The sequence below is a fragment of the Myxocyprinus asiaticus genome, chromosome 43 (genome assembly GCF_019703515.2).
Source record: "Myxocyprinus asiaticus isolate MX2 ecotype Aquarium Trade chromosome 43, UBuf_Myxa_2, whole genome shotgun sequence".
NCBI lineage: Eukaryota > Metazoa > Chordata > Actinopteri > Cypriniformes > Catostomidae > Myxocyprinus > Myxocyprinus asiaticus.
This window is the reverse complement of record NC_059386.1, coordinates 31,153,252-31,173,351: the sequence shown is the minus strand read 5'-3', so window position 1 is coordinate 31,173,351 and position 20,100 is coordinate 31,153,252. Positions and strand designations below refer to the sequence as shown.

The 20,100-nt window shown below is 37.0% G+C and overlaps 1 protein-coding gene across 2 annotated transcripts in view; it reads right to left on the bottom strand.

Annotated features, from left to right (window-relative positions):
- Positions 1-18,095, bottom strand: part of LOC127433807 (fibroblast growth factor receptor 1-A-like) — a 32,410-nt gene extending 14,315 nt beyond the window's left edge. For both annotated transcript variants that reach the window (XM_051686032.1, XM_051686033.1), the window contains exons 1-4: positions 17,645-18,095; positions 12,126-12,322; positions 2,720-2,806; positions 2,474-2,646 (exon numbers count right to left, since the gene is read on the bottom strand). In XM_051686032.1, coding sequence (XP_051541992.1) covers positions 2,474-2,646; positions 2,720-2,806; positions 12,126-12,270 — 405 coding nt within the window. In that variant the 5' untranslated portion in view covers positions 12,271-12,322; positions 17,645-18,095. The remainder of the gene's footprint in view (positions 1-2,473; positions 2,647-2,719; positions 2,807-12,125; positions 12,323-17,644) is intronic.
- Between the last annotated feature and the right edge of the window lie 2,005 nt (positions 18,096-20,100).

Genomic DNA, 20,100 nt, shown 5'->3' with positions numbered 1-20,100 from the left:
AACATAATTTTTTCCCGCCATCTGGTTCCTCGCACCATTGCGCGCACAGACGGGTTCTCCACTTCTATCAATCCACAGCAGTTCGGTATTGTACTCCTGTGTTAAATTCCGTAACCGTTTGCCCCTCTTGTTCAAAATAAACTGTCCTAGCGGGTAACACTCTCACTCACAGTGCTGTACTGTACTTCCCTGCCCTGTGCTGCTGTTTATCTGTCTGAAAAGCCTCACCCGCTAGAGGCCAAAAGTGCACAAGAGATAGATGTTATATAAAGGAGGTAAGAGAAATTACAAAACATAAATGTAACCAATGCTACAATTTACTTAATAGTATCGCAGTATATTAAATAACCAAAATGTTAATTAAGACTTTATTACAAATGTAATACAATAATACATATACAGAACAACCACCTTAAGTATTTGAATCAATAATATCTCTCACTAAACACTGTGTGAAATGTTTATTTTTGCCTTATTTTATTCAGTTGGCATGTAGGAGTTGATAATGGTTTGCTTGCAAATCTGGATAATTGCTGCAATATCAGAGGATAAATTTCCTCCTCTATGATACTGAATTATAATGTTACAAAATGGCTATTTCTATTTAAATAAATGTTGTATTCTTAAAATGTTCTGTTTGTCTAAGAATCCTCTTGCAGCAATGCAGGTCTTTGGCATTTAGAAGCTGCTAGTTTAGGACCTGTGAGGAGTCTGTTTCTCAAACTAGAGTCTTTTTGTTGTGCATCTGGCCATCCACTTCCCTCTCTATCCTAGTTAGAGATTATTTTTTCAAAACAGTAATGCACGGAATAGCCTTCATCTTTTTAAAACAATAGACTTTAGGAGAGAATAGAATTTCAGGAAAAATGTGTTTTTTTTTTGTGCCTATTTTTAAAACCAAAATTTGACTTGCAAGTGTAAAACAACTTGTAAGAACTCAATACCTCAGCAAATAGGGAAAAACCCCACTGTATTCTGATTTATGCATGGTAGCGCAACAATTTTCAATCGTTCTAATAATAACAAAATTTTCTTGAGTACAAAATTAGCACTTTAGAATGCTTTTGTAAGGAACAGGTGACACAGTATATGTTTGCCATCACGGGTAAAGACAAAATGGAATAAATACCACTTAAAACAAATTATTTCAAACCGTAATAATAATTTGCAATTAATGATTTTGGCAGTATTTGTGATCAAATAATGCATCCTTGGTGAAAGGAAAAAATGTCTTTGTGTTCTAAAAATGGAAGCAAACTACTTATTTACTCTTACTTGAGTCATAATATTTCTCAGTACTTCTACTTGTACTCAAGTGAATTATTTGTTCAGTAGTACTACTTTTACTTAAGTAAAAAAAAATTAGTACTCTTTCCATCACTGGGCTTAAATGTTTTGTTTTTTATGAAAGGAACCATCATTTCAACTAAACAACCAAGGAGATTTTTTATGAAACCTTTTAAAACATCTTAAATCTCTCATACTCACAAGTGTATGCAAAACTAGTCTGATGAGATGTTTCTTTAGGAATCTATTGTCCAACTAAAAATGTTATAAAAATTATTGCAATATTGTTTAAAGTTGCTTAAAGAAATATTCCGGGTTCAGTACAAGTTAAGCTAAATCGACATCATTAGTGGCATAATATTGATTACCACAAATATTATTTTTGACTTGCCCCTCCTTTTCTTAAAAAAAAGCAAAAATCTGGGTTCCAGTGAGGCACTTACAATAGAAGTAAATGGGGCCAATTTGTAGACATTAAAATACTCACTGTTTTAAAAGTATGATTTTAGTGTGATAAAATCACTTACTAACCTTTTCTGTGTAAAGTTATAGCCAATTTTACAACTTTGTTGCCATGACGATGTAATGTCAACAAACCCTTAACCCCTAAAATGACTGTAAAAATTACGCTTTAAACAAATTTACAGCTCAAAATATACACAAGTTTTAGTAGAAGAATTAATGGAAGTGCTTTTATGAAATAAGCTTCACATTTCTGCCTTCAAACCCTCCAAAAATTGGTCCCATTCACTTCCATTGTAAGTGCCTCACTGTAACCTTGATTAGAGCTTTTTTTAAAGTAAAGGACAGGTCGAAATTATTATTGGTGGTAATCAATATTATGCCACAAATGCTGTCAATTGAGCTTAACTCGTATTGAACCCAGATTATTCCTTTAATTTCATCACGCCAGCAAAAAAAGTATATTGCCCTAATCACTACAGTAAACTAAAGGAAAGGGTGTGTGTATTCGGGTGTCAGATTCAAGTTGCCTGTTTAGGGTTTAGAGATAAATGTTCTGGATTTGGCCTATTGTGTCCTGAGTCATCAGATTTCCTTCTCGCGTCTCAGGTGTGAGTGCCGACGCACAAAGTAAACAAGAGTTGTCCCAAACACCACTGTTATCATGCAACAGTAAAATAGTGAAGTCGGCTCATGTGAGGGCCAGAGTAGAGAGGAAGGTTACCTTGTAGCCCCCGATGCGCTGGTCCCTTTTGAACTCTTTCCCATTCTTGAGCCAGCGGAGTTTAGGGGTCGGATTTCCCTCAGCTTGACAACGGAATTTGACTGTTTTGCTGGCTGGTACGGCATGAAGCTTTTTTTCCATTTTTTCAGGTTGGGCCCAGTGGGGTGCCATTGCTACAGAGAAAGAAAATGTTATTAATTTTAATCATCAATTCATTCTTTTCTGAAAAATGGTGGCAACACTTACGTAAGAGCTCCTGGCTGCTTGAGGGCTTGTTTTCTTCCGATGATGACTCATCGTCATCTTCATCCTCTGAAGATGCTACTGCATGACCTGTGACACAATCGAGAGGATGTGTATCAGAGATAAAATACATACACTTCTTAAAAAGATCAGAATGTATTTCAGAGTGTAAGTGTTATTGGGGTTTTAATAGATCAGAATGTTAACATATGTTAACATGGCTTTAGGCCAAACTTGACAGGAAGCAAAGAATAAGGCTCTTTTAAGGGCTTTGGGCTTAAGGGCTTTACTTAAGCAATAATTATTCCCTGTTATTTATTTTATTATTTTGATTACACCAAGCCTGGATTCTTGTTTTTGATAGAATATCTGAGTAGTGATCCAAGCACAAATAATAAGTATCCACCCATCACAGGGTGCCGGACAGTGAGAACACAAGAGTCACTGTGGGCTCCGCTCCAGGATGCCTTACAGAGCATTGCTCACGCTTGAATCACATTTAGATGCACAAACACACTGGGGAGCTGCCTAAGAAATTCACCACTCAACCCCTGATGCATTCCACAGCTTAAAGCCTCCTGAACAGAGAGAAATAAAAAATAAAGTCCATTCAAAGAAGACAAACCAAGCCACAACATTGATTGTTGCTCAGTTGCTCATCCCTGATAGAACAATAAAAGGTTGAAAAGCAACTAAAAGAGGAAGAAAATGAGTAGTGCTTGTCTGTGCAAAACTTGCCTCCATGAGGCTAGGATATTGATAAGTTGTTTGTCCATGTGAAAAGAGCTTATATCTATTTACATCCCAGTTGCAAATGTAATAAATGTGAAAAATCTTAATATCACAAAAACAATTTTGCAAATACAGCAGCGTTTCAATCCCATGTGTTAAAGAGAACAACATTGTCACTTCTGGGGTAATAAGAGCAAAACAGAAATGAAAATGGAAATTGGTTCTTTTATTTATTTCTTGTGGTTCAGAGCGTGCAGACAAAACGCTCTTATGAACTTCATGTTTGCTAGCATTCAGCGACACATGCCTTATGAAGTCTTAAGCTTGTCAGCCAGATTTTGGAGGTAATAGAAGCCAATAATTTTAATGTCAGGCTTTTTAAAATTACCATTTCAGAATAACCAGAGCAACATTCAAGATGCTATGCGATGATTTTGATGATATTCTCGCAAATTACATATTCACATGGCTTGAGGCAAAGTCACATGACTTTGCGCATCTATATTCCTATATAAATTCTGTTCAGTACATCTATTTTGTAAATGTGCTGTAATCGAAGTTTATGTGCATGTCTTACCAAATAACCCAATTTTTAGGCACACTCTGGAAACTTTATTCACATCTTGGTGTTTCGATCCAGTATTTTTAATGCAATATCCTAAAATTGGCAAAAAAACAAAAAACAAAAAAAAAATACATGGATGGAAACCCAGCTAGTTATACTGTGGTCCCTAGTGACATGCCGTGTAATGCGTGTCCAAAGACAAGATCCATGCGACCCATTTATCACTGAATAATGTCTCTTTTAATACCCTTTCTGTGCTCTACAGTCAGTTGTTGATAAAAACGACAAAAAAATAAACATTTGATTCTAATCATGCATGGCACATTTGAGACAAAGCGATTTGAGTCCTTTCTCGTTAGCATGTGCTCATTTACAGACACTTTTTTAATGAAATAGCATTTTTTGTTAAAGAGACAGTATCGGATTTAGCACGTGTTCAACAAATCAATGTAAATACTTGTAAATATTACAAATTATGCAATTAAACAATAACAAGTAACAAAAATAATATATTAAATATAATAACTTATTTATTGATTGAAAACATTGGTTTGTTCATTTTTTAAAAAGCCAAAATGTGTCCAAAAACATAAAAACTAATAAAATGTAATTAGTAATTACAAATGAATACCTTTATGACTGTAGCAGAAATTTGCAAGGTGATTTGTGTGACAAATTTTATACTGTGGGTTAGGGGTTTTTGCTCAAAGCACTAATTATTTCCTGTGATAAATACTGTCATGAGACCAATAATACATATTCCCAAAAACAACTTTTTAACAGAAAGAATATCTCTTTACAGTTCGAAGCTGATAACTGAACGAAGCACCTATTGGACGTACCTGTCACATTAACAATGAAAGAGGCAGAATTGTTGCTGAGCGAGTCCTAACACAAGCAGGCATAAAGCCCCAGTCAGTCGGCTCCACTGACCCGATTTCCAGCTGGCCCCCGTTCACCCGAATGTGATCTCCATTCAGCACTGGAGTCTTTAGTCCAGATGACCCCTTGGACCACAATCGGGGTCTCGTCAATAGCCAAGCACTGCAGCAGCAAAAGCTCCCCTGGGAACAATCCATGCAGTTCCATTTTCACCTCGGTTCGGACAAGTGGTGGATCAGAAAACGAGCGTGGAATATTTGGCAAGGAAAAATACAGGATCAAAATTGGTATTTGAAAACAAAGTGAGACAAGGGACAACACTTCCACTTTCCAAAGAAAACTGGAGCACCACCACAAAACTAAAATAAGACTCAAGGGCCACCACTAACAAGAGGGATGTGTTTGCAAAGCAAAATAGAAAAAGAAGTTTATGTAAGGAACACCTCAAAAACACTCAAAATGAACCAAGGAAACTATAAAAATATGATAAGACCATCTTCTTCTTCTTTCGGCTGCTCCTGTTAAGGGTCGCCACAGTGGACCTTTCGTGATCCGCACATTTGACTTGGCAGGTTTTACGCCGGATGCCCTTCCTGACGCAACCCCCAGTGGCTGGGAGACTTTCATTCACACCTACGGGCAATTTAGAGTCTCCAATTCACTTAACCTGCATGTTTTTGGACTTGTGGCGGACACCTGACCACCTGGGAGGAAACCCACACGAACACGGGGAGAACATGCAAACTCCACACAGAATGCCCAGTTGAGCTGGGATTCAAACCTGGGACCTTCTTGCTGTGAGGCGACAGTGCCGCCCCCATAAAAATATGATAAGACCATTGCCAACTAAATAAAAAAAACTAAAGAAAACCATGATGCCACAAAGAAGATGAATATAACAAATTGATACACAACAATTTGTCAGATATTTTGAAACAACTCCAAATCTTTTATACACATTTATCTTATAAAAGGCGCGGTAACATTTACCATTGCACTGTGAAATTCCGCAGCTAGAATACAGTCATCTCAATGGGAATCTGGGGGATCGTGAATTTTGCGTGAAGAATTTCCCCTTGCGGATTTCAAGTTTGGTGAACTTTGACAGGCAAATTCGCCATGTTTACCAATAAGAGGTTGCTTGGTTTGGCAGTGACCTCAGTGTAGGCGGTGCTTCGCATACAGCTACACTGAATTCTTCACAATGGACAAGGATATCATTTTAGCTCAACATTCACCCACACCATTTCTGCCCACGGAATTCCGCCGTCCAAAGGAAAATGTGACCGCGCCTAAAGAGGGTGAATTTCACGAGATCTGTAAAGAACATATTTCACCCCAAAATCAAAAGAAAAAATATGAAATTGTATTTATATTTTTGGGATCATTTTATGCCATGTCACATTATTTTCATGGTAATTAAGCACATTTCCTCCCTAAATACTCCCACATTATAACGTATACATGTAATATTACAGTAATGCATCCAGACATTTTTGAGTTTTTTTGTAATTCCTATTATTTTCAATGATATTCTCATTCCTGTAATTCTGTAACCTTTTACTATATTAAAGCAAAAACAATACTGTATGCTGTTAACAGTGTAGGGTGTAATACAAATGAATTAGTTACTGTAATCTGTTTACTTTTTAAGTTAAAAAGTGGTGTAATGAATTACATTTTAAATTATTGTAATCACATTACAGTTACTTAATTTAATAACTTTTAAGTACATTATAGGGTTATGCTTATTTGTAATATATTATTTACATGAATAGATTACATGAATTATGGCCCCATAATGAGTCATTGTAAAGGAGAAATATGAGGTGCTGAGTGTATGACTTGTAACAATAAACAAGAAAGAACTATATAGACATATATAAATATATATTTTATTTTGAATTTGTTGTGCTGCAAAGTGTTTTAAAATGTAACTTAATAGTAAAGTAATTAGTAATGCGTTTACTTTTTCAATGAAGTAATTAGTAAAGTAATCTGATTACAGTTTTAGAGAAATAATTTGTAATGTGTAGAGGATTACTAATTTTAAATAATGTGCTTAATTATGCAAAAAATGTTGCAATGCAAAAAACTTAATGGTTCTAAAATTGCTTTTTTATTCATGCAAAATATAATTTATTTAGATTTTGGGTTGAAATGTGACCTGTGACATGTCTTCGTGAGACTTACCCAAGAATTCAATATTGCTCTCCGCTCAAACGTTTTGAAACTAATCAAGCCTGTAAGGAAGAAACAAAAAGGCTTTCTCTATGAAAGTTAAAAAAATGTAACTGTTAAAAAAATTTAACAGTTTAAAGATTAACATCCCGTGGCCCATTACAGCTAATCAATACATTGAAACAAAAGCCAAAAAAACCCTGATGCCAAAGCACACGGCCTTCACCATTCAAAAGAGATCTCCCCCCACCAACCTAGTCACCTTAATCCCAGCAGGGAAATGGGATGGGGGGACGGGCTGAGGTGGGTAAGGTAGAGGCTGGAATTCAAATGGAGGACTGGTTTCTCATCTTATATCCATAAAAGATTCCATTCACTTTATTTCCAAGCGAGCCTTATTAGACCAGAAAATCATTTACACCACTGAACTCCACACATATATGAAAAACAGCCCTTATAGGGCTGACAACTCCCAGCCTGTGCTTTGATGCTTTACTAAAAAATAAAGGCCAGGCTGTTTTATAAAACTATTGTTTCAATAAAACCACCAAAGAATTTTTAGTGGAGTCTATTTGCCAGATTGTGAACAAGACTGTTTGATTATGTGTCAAAACTAAGGTTGTAATTAATGCAAAGAATAGGGTAGAAAGGATGTAAAGCTTTAAAAGACGTTTTTATGTAAAACAAAGAAGAATGCTATTGACTTAGCTTGAAAACATGCATAAAAAAAATCTAACCATTCCCTCTGTAAAATTGAGAGCAGCCAACAACAAGGGGAGGAGGATTCACAGTGAGATGCTAAAATGGGGAAATTAGAAGCACATTTTGTTTACGGAAAAATTCTGTGGTCTACAAAGCTCACTTTTGTTGTAAGTGACTTCCACAAAGCTCAAACTATACCGAAAATGAAGTTTTCTGTAAAAGAAAAAATTGCTTCAACGTCATTTGGCCCCATTTGACCAACCCAAACATTGTGCTCAAACACACAAATATGACTTCATCTGCGAGCTGTACCAACGCACATCTGTTTGCTTGGATTCAGACCGCTCTGGACTGGCTTCCTGTAGAACCAAAGAGAATGTGTTTTCTCAGAGGAAGGCGGAGGACTGACCCATTTGTCTTGGTCACTCAGTCCAAGCTGAAATGGACAACATCTGTCACCACCTCCTCATTCATTTCCATGCTCTTAAAGAAATAGTTCACTAAAAAATTTTATTCTGGCACTTTACTTGCCATTAAGTTCCAAAACCATATGCTGTCATTTTTGTCTGTGAAACACAAAATGAATTTTTTTTAAGAATCAGCAAAAATGGGGGCCTGGATAGCTCAGCAAGTAAAGACGCTGACTACCACACCTGGAGTCTTGAGTTCGAATCCAGGGTGTGCTGAGTAACTCCAGTCAGGCTTCCTAAGCAACCAATTGGCCCGGTTGCTAGGGTGGATAGAGTCACTTTGGGTTAACCTCCTCGTGGTCACTACAATGTGGTTCTCACTCTCAATGAGACGCGTGGTGAGTTGTGCGTGGATGCCGTGGAGAATAGTGTGAGCCTCCACATGCGCTAGGTCACTGCGGTACCGCGCTCAACAAGTGCTGTTTCAATAAGATACGTGGAGGCAACTGAGATTCGTCCTCCGCCACCCGGATTGAGGCGAGTCACTATGCCACCATGAGGACTTAGAGCGCATTGGGAATTGGGCATGCCAAAATTGGGGAGAAAGGGGGGGAAAAAAGAAGAAAAAAAGAAGAAAAAAAGAAAAAAATAATCTGCAAAAATGAGTTAAACTCTTAAAAACTAAAAAAAAACTAAAAAGCACATTAAAAGTAGTCCATACAACTCATGAACTATATTCTAATGTGCCCTTCAAGTGGAGTTGGAAATATAATATAATTGGAAATAATATAAATTTGTTATATTTCATATTTTGTTAACTAATGACTTAAACTGCGATGGGTAAGCAAATTAATTAACAATTTGTTAGATACCGTGCATTAATAAATAACATGTTATGTATAAGTGATGCAGGTTTATGCACTTATTGCATATTCACATGTACAACAGAAAAAGAGCTTTTGCCATCGTTCATTGCGAATTGGTTTAAAAGGAATATTCTGGGTTCAATACAAAATAAGCTCAATCGACAGCATGTGTGGCATAATGTTGATTACCACAAAAATTTATTTGCCCCTACTTTTCTTGAAACATATAAAAAAATCTGGGTTCCAGTAAGACACTTACTATGGAAGTAAATGAGGCCAATCCGTAAAAAATACTCACCGTCTTAAAAAATATAGCTACAAGACAAACAATATGCATGTTAACATGATTTTAGTGTGATAAAATCAGTTACTAACCTTTTCTGTATAAAGTTACACAAAATATTATAACTTTATTGCCATGACGATGTACTGTCAACAAACCCTAAATTGACTGTAAAAATGATGATTTAAACAACTTTACAGCTCAAATAATAGAGAAGTTTAAACACAAGAATTAATGTGAGTGCTTTTATAAAATTATAAGCTTCACATTTCTGCCTTTAAACAATCCAAATATTGGTCCCATTCACTTCCAATGTAAGTGCCTCACTGTGACCTCCATTTTTGACTTTTTGAAAGAAAAAGGAGGGATGAGTCGAAAGCATTTTTTTTTTTTTTTTTTGTGGTAATCAACAAAAGTCACACAATAGTCACCTCAACGTAAAATGTGCTTGAAAATCAAGATTTTCCCATAGTCTGCCATTGTAATCTGAAGTCCAATAAAATTCACCCCAAAACAAAACAAGCTTAAAAATCAAGATTTTTTAAATCAGTGGCTTCCTAAAAACATGTTCAAGGAGGAAAAAATATCATTAATCTCTATGTTTTGGTCTCTGAGGATATGGCTTTAGAAGACTTGGAAAAAATCTTAGTCATCTGGACTACTTTTATAGGGCATTTTGGAGCTTGACAGCTGGAGGTCACTTTAAACATTGTATTGTATGATAAAAAACTTCTGTGAAGATTCTCAAAAATACACAGCATATATAATTTTTTGTTCCACAGAACAACAAGGGAGAGTAAATCATTTTTGAGTGAACTTTCACCTTAAAAGCAAAGTGTAGTTTCATTCTGGATCATTACTAACTTTTTAATGAACTAATGATTTAAGAAATGATTCCTTGTGTCCATAAAGCCGTCAATCTCTTTGTGTAAGCCAAGGTTGGTGCTAAGCTTTGGACTTGGCCGGAACTCCATGCAGGAAGTCATAGCCTGGATGAATTGCTGTTGGGATTTCCTGCCTGGCAAGCAATACTGTTGGGCACAGAATCATTACAAGTCAATTCAGGCCACAAGGAAAACAGACAGAACCAAGAGGCTATACAGTAACAGGATATGGACTATGGCCGTTCTCATGCAGATGAGCGCTGCAATGCACAATGTACAACCTGTCGATGACTTAAGCAGCTGTAAATGGACACTATGTTGTCTTGTGTGCTAAACATGCATAGTGAATGAGGTTGTAGACGTTCAGGACTGCAGAGTAAGTGTGTTGGTGTCAGGCTGTGCCGAGTATCAGTGATCAAGGGTAAACATCACATCAACATTTCTGACCCGTCCCTTGAATCACCCTGCTCATTGACTCCAAGCCCCAATCATTCCCAGAAACATGATCTCCAAGGTGAACCATCAGCCAGAGAGTGGAGACCTGCTCTTTTTGTTTCACCTTTTTCCAGTCTGAATGCAAACTTAACAGATTCCCTGCCAGACAGCTCTTCTCTTCCGAGAAGCTGTAGTGGAGAGGGGTGGTAAAATGCCCCCCAAAAACTCTCTCCTTATTCAGATTTCACAAAGGTGGTGGCTGTGGAGATTGATCCGGCAACCTTCTGCTTACCAGTTTTGTGCTTTAGCCCACTAAAAAAATGCATGTCATGTTCTTGGAAAATTGTCTCTACTGTAATGATCGTACAGATGTAGGTAAATGTGCACCAGTTCGCTAATAACTGCACGCCGGTGTGTCCATATTGACTGAACGCCATGAACGGGAATTAGCCTCAAGGTAGATGGGGCTTCAGATCACACCTACTGATGATGTGGACCAATGGCGGTAAGGTGTTTACCAGCCGGTGAGAAGTTTTCCTAAAAGTTCGCCCCGGCGAGTTGTTATGAACTACAGAAACGAACTGAAAAACACCTTCTTTTTGGCCAGATTTTGTTCTAAATGACATCACACCCATTCGTTCTTCGATTTTGTATGAAGTATATCGGGGACTTAATAGCAATGTTTTCCTTAGCAAGCACCACTAATAAACAATCAAGATTACATGAAGTGTCCTCTTTTTCAGAGTCATTCCAATGATAACAATAGGGGTCTGTGTGGTGTTTGGAGAACTTTTAGCATGTTTAGTCTTCGTAATGCTCTGCATTCTACTGAGATCCATCTGAACCCTTATGGTTTCAAGAAACAGCGAAAAATCCCAAAACTCTGTTCATGCATAAAAGCAGCAGCATCTGGAGTCATACTGCACACCAGACCCTAATGAGTTCCAGCTCTGCTAGTTAACTCAACATCAAAAACGGAGCCATGACCAGAACTCAAGCTGCTACACAAGTTGGAGCCAAGAATTAACTTTAAATAAATGTTCCCCAATACTTTTTTAAACCAAAGCGGACCCTGCTGAAAAAAATAAAAATAACAGCTTAAACCAGCCTAAACAGGTCTGCTGGCTGTTTTAAGAGAGATTTTGGGCACTTTAAAGCTGGTCAAAGTGGGAGACCAGCCAAACCAGCTAAGACCAGCCTGGAACACTAGCTAGACCAGCTTAATCCAGCTAAGACCAGGTTTAACCAGGAGGGGACACCAGACAGACCATCTTAAACCAAGACCATAAAACCAGTTTAGGATGGTTTAAGCCATCTTTTTCTGCACCAACAAATCAAACCTTAAATCACTAATGATCAAAAGTTAATTTGAATGTAAAAAGCAAATACACATTTTTATGCTGTCCATTCACCTCAAATTATGACAAGCCCAGAGGTGCACACACAGGAAGAAAAAAAAAACAACTTACCTTGGTCAGTCACAGCAGGACGTGAGTGGGCCCAGGGGATCTGAGCGAGAATAACCCACAGGAGAAGTATACGCCATGACATCACCATCCTGAGAGAAGCCATGTTACTGAAGCTGGGCAAGGAGTGTGGGCCGAGACAGCTCATTCACACAGCTGTGGGCAGCACTGGATCATCAACACCAGCAGCATAGAGCTACCTGCCAAAAAGAAAGAGAAGGGGCGGGCAGGAATTAACCTAACATGGTATGCATGGATGAAAAAGAGGAAAAATAAACTTTTTATTGGAATGGTCTGGCTTTTGGAAATTTTTCGGAATGGCCATCAATCTGATAATGCTTTCAAATGAGATGGAGGGGGGGCTAGATGCAGCGGCTGCTCATGTTGCCCATGCCTAAATCCGCCCTTGGAATAAGTTCCCAATGATCAATGATAATTTGATTAGAATTGACAACTGTTTGTTAGGCATCAGTCTCCTAGCCAACATGAAACTTAAAGTGGCATTAGATGTCATAAAATGCAGTAGAGGATGCTAATAGAAGACATACACTGTAATTACAAAATACAAACTATTAATTCCCAGGGAACACACATACTCATATACATGTATACCTTGAATGCACTGTAAATTGCTTTGAATAAAGAATGTAAAAAATTGAACATGTAAATAAGTGCTAACCTCAACCTGTGCAAGCATCTAATGACATAAAACCAAAATTTAGCTGCTAACCCAATTAGCTAAGAAAAGCGAAAATTAAACATGGTTGTCCCTCCACGATGACAAACATAGAGGCCCCAACCCCCGACCCCTGCGTAGGTGTGGAGATGCCATCCTGTTGGTGTGAAACATATCTGTTAATGCTATGGCCCCCCAAGACTCACCACTTGACACTTGTCTTTTCTCTGGACCCCTGGTCACGCCCCCATTCCTGCCAAACATTACCTAACAAAAGCCCTGTAATCTGCTGGTTGTTTTTGTACCCCCCTTCTCCAAAAATCGCACTACAAACCATTTGCTCTCGCACCTTCAACTCTACCCAGAATTCCTCTTTGGAATAACACAATTTGGTTCAGTATGTTTTGCTCTTAATACTAAGAGTAGAGGGAAAGAGTGGAGTATTAGTGAACCCAAACAAAACAATGCTGTTTCAACTGACAGACTTGCCATATGTGGCAGCATTAACACCTCCGTCGCTTGGTTTAGTTCTACATTAGTGTAACCTGAGTAAACCTCCGTTTAAAGCCTATGTTCATGGTCTTATTGTGAATGATGTTATTACAAATAAAAAAAATTGTCTTTGTATACTAAAAAAAGTACTAACATACTGTTCCTCTGAAATGACTTTCCTTATCATGCTGATGTCACCAAGGCCACACAAGCTCTTGGATAATGTAAACAAATTTCATTCAAAATATTAATGAAAACGCACATTCAGATCTGGCTCCATTCTGGTACGGAATGCCCACTTTTCAGATTCAGTCAATTCGCAATGGATAAAATCATCAAGTCCCACCCTAAAAAATTTTGTGTGTGTTAAATATCCTGTTTCATAAGAGGAGCTAAAGAACAATAATATCCCCTTTCTGTTAATTGTGATCCCCTCATTAGAATGATAAACGAAAGACGTCTGTCCATTACTGAGAGCTGTTGGACAGTTGTTTGTCCTTTTGGCATCAGGCGCAATTAAATGAAGAGACAGCCGCTCTGCTGTGAGTGGCGACCCACTATGTAAAATCATAAATGCCAGTGTGCTGCAGGTTTATGATAAGGCCATAAATGCAGTTCATTTACCTCACAGGCGCTGTCCATAACTGTCAAAGTAGTAAAATTTAAGAATGTCTTTAAGTGATGATAATGTTCAGCTACTCTTGTTACTTTTTCACACGAGATTTAAAGAAATGTTGTTGGATAAGCTATAAAAGTCTTTAACAACAGTCACAAAACCGTTTAAAAATTTGTGAATTTCTTGAATCTATGAGGATAATAGCTAACATGTCACATGGTCCTACCAACAGATTTTAGAATAAAACAAGGATTTGATAGCTCTCAGACTTGATTGCATACACTTTTTTATACTTATTTGATTTGATGTACAGGAAACAGCATTTACTATGTTTACCACTAGAAAAAAAAAATCAAAAAGGATTGACACCACTTTCACACACTGCTCATCATCTCTGAACAGAAGAACTTACAAGAAAAACTATGGTATATAAATCTTTAAAAAAAAAAAAAAAAAAACAAATTACATTTTTTTTTTTTTAATGAGGGTCTTTGGAGGACCAAATATGAATATGAGAATTATGAAGGACTAAATATGAAAATAAAAAGAGAAATAGGCTAAATAAATGACTAAATGTGAATGATAAGTGCATAATGCAAAATAAATTATAATTTAATATAAATATAAAATAATATTATTATGAATCTAATAATAAAATACTCAATATACATAATTTTAATATTAGAGCTGTTAAAATGAACGCGTTAATGCATATGGTTAAAGTTTAATGCGTTAATTCTTCTTAATCGTGATTAACGCATTTACCATAAATACAGCATAAACACTGGTTGGAAGGGTGGAACCTTTGTGATGTGTCTGCCGGGAGTCATTACACTGACACACACTTCACAACACACACAGCAGTGATTCAGGTCAATGATAAAGTGATGGGGAAAGCAGCTCTAAACACTATTTGTTGTACAAAACAAGCCTAGATGGAACTTGTGACAGAAATCAAGTATTTTTTTCGCCTAAGTAAGGCGCATTTTAATTACCACAGAAGCACGCCAAGTCTTAACAATCACCGAAACACAGAATGAGATGATTTTGTCAGCAAGCGCTTTTCATGTGGAGTTCAAAGCAGGGCTTGATGCTCGGACTGACGCCCTGACACAAATTAAGAATGCGGCTTTATGATTGCTGTAACAAAGTCGATTGCCACAGTCTGCTAGCTGATTAATATTGTGGAGGATGAGAGTTTAAGAGATTTAATGCCCACTGCAATGAACATGCAACCTATGTGGGGACAAGTTCTTTCAATCTGTCAACCTCACAATTAGACTTTGGGAAACATTTAATGTTACTTGAATTGGTGCTATTTTAGTGCATTTCTATCTTCATACTGTGGAAGTCTTTGTTTTGAAAATTGTAATAAAGCATTATATTTTGTTTTGTTTTTTCCTAAGAATGAAAAATGCATTCTGACAGGAAAATAAATATATTTAGAAAATTCCAGCACTTTCAAAATCTGCAATTAATGTGATTACCTACAAAAATATAATGCGATTAATCATGATTAAACATTTTAATCAACAGACCGCTCTATTTTATATACACTAAATTATCAAATTATCTATTTCCTTATTTTTTTTTATATTTGGTCTATTGGTGTATTATTCTCATTTGTATGTCACGCTGGATTAAAACGACTGCTAAATAAATGTAAATAGATAGTGTTCACTGGCTTCCATTCAACCAATCCCAATCATGTCTAAAAAGTGGAAAACAGCTTTGAAATCAGTTCTTTCAGGGTTCTCCTCAGTAATGCAAGAAAGGAGCATTTGAAAAGCCCTTTGTGATAATTAAAGGTTGGAGTTCGCCGTGTTCCATACCCCCCTGGGAGTCCAGCCCGGACCCCTAATTACTCTGCTGCTGCATTCATGCATGACATTCCTCCACTTTATGTTTGTTTTGGGAGATAGTCATGCAATCCACCCCAAGACCCCCACTCGCAGTTATCAGGCTGCTTTACACCTGGAGTTGCATAGATTAGGCAAGGAAATCCCAGTGAATTATTTCCCATTTCCTATCCACACCTCCATTGGCTTCATTTTGCATAATCCCCGATGCACACCAAAATTTCAAAGATTAAGGCTGTCATTACCTCTAATATGCTGTGCCACAAGATTTCTAAAAAGCGTCACATTAAAGAAAATAGTTCACCCAGAAATAACAAATTCTGTATTTATTTAGAAAATTTCGAAGAATCCAAAAAGAAAAAAAAACACTAAAGGAAACACACATAAAAGTAGTCCATATAACATGTGCACTGTATTCCAAGTCTTCTGAAGCCATACAATAGCTTACTGTCAGAAACAGATCGATATTTTAGTTGTTATTCACTGATAATTTTCAATGAAAAGGCCTAAAATAGATTACAAATATGTTTTATGCCATATGGACTACTTTTATGATGCTTTTCTCCTTTTTTAAGCTTGATAGCCATGAAGTGTTGTATGGAAAAGAGCTGCATAAAGATTCTTCAAAAACACTCCTTTTGAAACAATAACAGCATATGGGTTTGGAACAGTATGACGGTGAGTAAGCAATGACAGAATTTCATTTTTGGGTTAACTTTTCCCTCAAATGCTTCTAAATGTGCGGGAAGCATACAATATTTATGTTTATAACATAAGGCCTATTTAAAACACTAACAGGAACAGTGGGTGATTCAGGGGCGCTCTGACCAGGTGCAGAGATGCAGAGAGCTCGTCTTTCAGTAAATCCAATATTACACATTCATTTGGATGGACTCCAGATGACACAGTCGACTATGATATTTTGGCAGTATCTCACTGCCCGAGACCCACAATAAGACAAGATGGACTCCTTGGGGAAAGGGCAGGCTGTGGGTTAATTTATTAATCATCTCTTCAATTCATGCTTCAGACTTCCGCATTCTACGAGGACTCCTAAGAGATCTTGTCACATGCTGATGAACTAATTTTTGATGATTCACACTTGATATTTGGAAGTGGCACTATAGGTTACATTAGCATAACATGTCTAGAACGGGACCTGAGTCACTCAATCTGAATGGGTTCTTGAGAACTACATAAGATGCTAAGTTCTACTAAGTGTTGATAAAGTCTAGGAGTAAGTATTATAGGCATATCTTCCAATTTTGTCCATAATATCTTCAAGAGAAGCTGGCTCTCTTTTCATCAATGATCATTAACATAGACACAAATCTCACTGGAATGGTTTGTTTCCTCAAGGGACACAATACATCCATAATAATCACTGGACAGACAATACCACCTAGGGTTTAACAGCTCAAAATAGGTCACTTTTCATATTCATTGATATGCAAATGATGCGAACACAATGTAGCATTCTTACTCCTGCTGTGAGCACCTATTCAAAGGTTTGTATCTTCATGAATGTGGAAAGACAATAGAAATGGGAATAACAGATTTTAAAAAAAGAAATATATCAACAACTATATAAACCACATGCACCCATATACTGTACATCTCTCTACGTAAAACCTCAATATCACAGTTAGAACAGATTAGAACATGTTTTTCTGAAATAATTAAATATAAGTCTGTTTGAAGTTAAAATCATCAAAAGCACCATACAGAGTCATGCTCTGACAACATACTAAAATGAACAAGAAAACTTATGTTTTAAGTTATCTTTGCATACACTTTTATTTATAAGATGAACAGCAAATAACACATGTTGAGATGATAACAAAATCGTAAAACCGATCAAGTTAAATAACACACTCACCTTTGATATTATCTGGATTTTACACTGAGCACCGACTTGTGTGAATGTGTTCTTTTTCTTGTGGGGGTTATTTAGCTTTGTAAAGCATTATTCCAAAACAAGCCGAGAAGAAAACGTCCATTCAAGCGAAACGCGAATAAAAGATTTCCCACGATGCAACGAATCACAACAAATCGCAAAGCCGAATATCTCTATCGCAACACGGCTGTTGTTATAAAAACTAGTGGGGAAAAATAGAAGAGTTACGTTTAAACCAGCTGAACCAAACAAAAAGTCCAAAATCGTTGAGGAAACCGTTAGAAAACTTCCATGTCTTGTCGGTTTCGGAAGTTTTTCATTCATAAACTTCAGCAGCGCGCGCGGGTCTCTCTCGCTGTGCGTACGAAGATTTACGAGTTAACCCGATGTAAACTGCTCCGCGTGATGCGTGTTTCCTGCTCTGCCCGTTCTCTTTCGGTCTCACGACACTTCTTTCTCTCGAAAGACTTTTTCTCCGTACCTCCCACTTCCAGGATTTGAGGATTCAAGAACTCCACTAACCCCCACACCCCCGCCCCCCAATATGATCCTCCAATTCACCTCTCAAACTCACTGCATGCATCCTGCTGTTTGTTACCAATTCACTCCTAATTCAGATATAAATGGCAACATATGACTGACAGACAGACAGACGGATAGATGATAGACAGACAGATGATAGACAGACGGACAGACAGATGATAGATAGACAGACAGACAGACAGATAGATATGATAGACAGACAGACGATAGATAGATATGACAGACAGATTGATAGATAGATATGACATACAGACAGACAGACAGACGATGATAGACAGACAGACAGATGATGATAGATAGATATGACAGACAGACAGACGATGATAGATAGATAGATAGATATATTGATAGATAGATATATAAATATGACAGACAGAAAGATAGATATGACAGACAGACGGACGGATGGACAGATAGATATGATAGACAGACAGACGATAGATAGATATGACAGACAGATTGATAGATAGATATGACATGCATGCAGACAGACAGATAGATAGACAGACAGACGATGATAGACAGACAGACAGACGATGATAGATAGATATGACAGACAGATAGATATGACAGACAGACGATGATAGGTAGATAGATATGACAGACAGACAGACAGAGACAGACAAACAGACAGGTGATGATAGACAGACAGACGATGATAGATATGACAGACAGAGACAGACAGACAGACGATGATAGATAGATTGATATGACAGATAGATATGACAGACAGACAGATAGAGACAGACAGACGATGATAGGTAGATAAATATGACAGACAGACAGATATGACAGAAAGACAGACAGAGACAGACAAATGATGATAGATATGACAGACAGATAGAGACAGACAGACAGACGATGATAGATAGATTGATATGACAGACAGACAGACGATGACAGATAGTTAGACAGACAGACAGATAGATATGACAGACAGACAGATGATAGGTAGATAGATAGACAGAGGGACAGAATGACTGATAGATAGACGGACGGACAGACAGACAGACAGAATGACTGATAGGTGGACGGAAAGAGACAGATAGATAGATACGACAGACAGATAGATAAGAAAGACTGATAGATAGAAAGGAAGGACTATATACACAAGTATAAAGAATACTATTATAAACCAGTCACCCACAGTTATTTGATAAGGTCACAGTGAGTTGTGTCTTCACTACCAGTCGCAGCCTACCATAATTGAATTCAGTTAATCACAGATGTGGATGACAGCAGCACTTAACATTAGAGTGACTGGATTAAAATATGAACTGCAAAAACTCATAAAGACTGCATTTACTGTTAAAGTCAATAATTACACAGTCAACTGTATTCATCAATGTCCACTGAACAGTCCATAATTTGATAATTGACATTTGTACATTGTTTCTTGCATCCAAGTACTGTATCTAAGCAACAGTTCTGTTGAACAAAACACTTATATTTTCACCCATGTGAAAAGAATCTTATTTCTTAGTTCTTTTGAAATTCATAAATGTGTAAATGGTGTAACATTTATTGTCTATTTTATCAAGAATTCTGAATACATATATAAATATTTAAAGATATCTGGATTATGTTACATGTGTGTGTGTACATTATGGAATTATTTTACACTAAAATAACTGTATATTATTTTATTGTTAGTATTATTGTATTAAAGTAACTGACATTATTTTACACAATTTTACAGTATGACGTTGATACACTATTAGACAGGAAGAATAAGCAATCTCAAGGTGGCACAGCAACAATAAATGGTTTTATCTCAAAAAGACAAAATGTGCCTCTTCACTTGTATGGACCAACGTGCCAGTTTACTTTTAAAAGCCGTGGGAAATGATCTTCTAACATTTTACACATATTTAAAGCTAAAACTTCAGGTTACA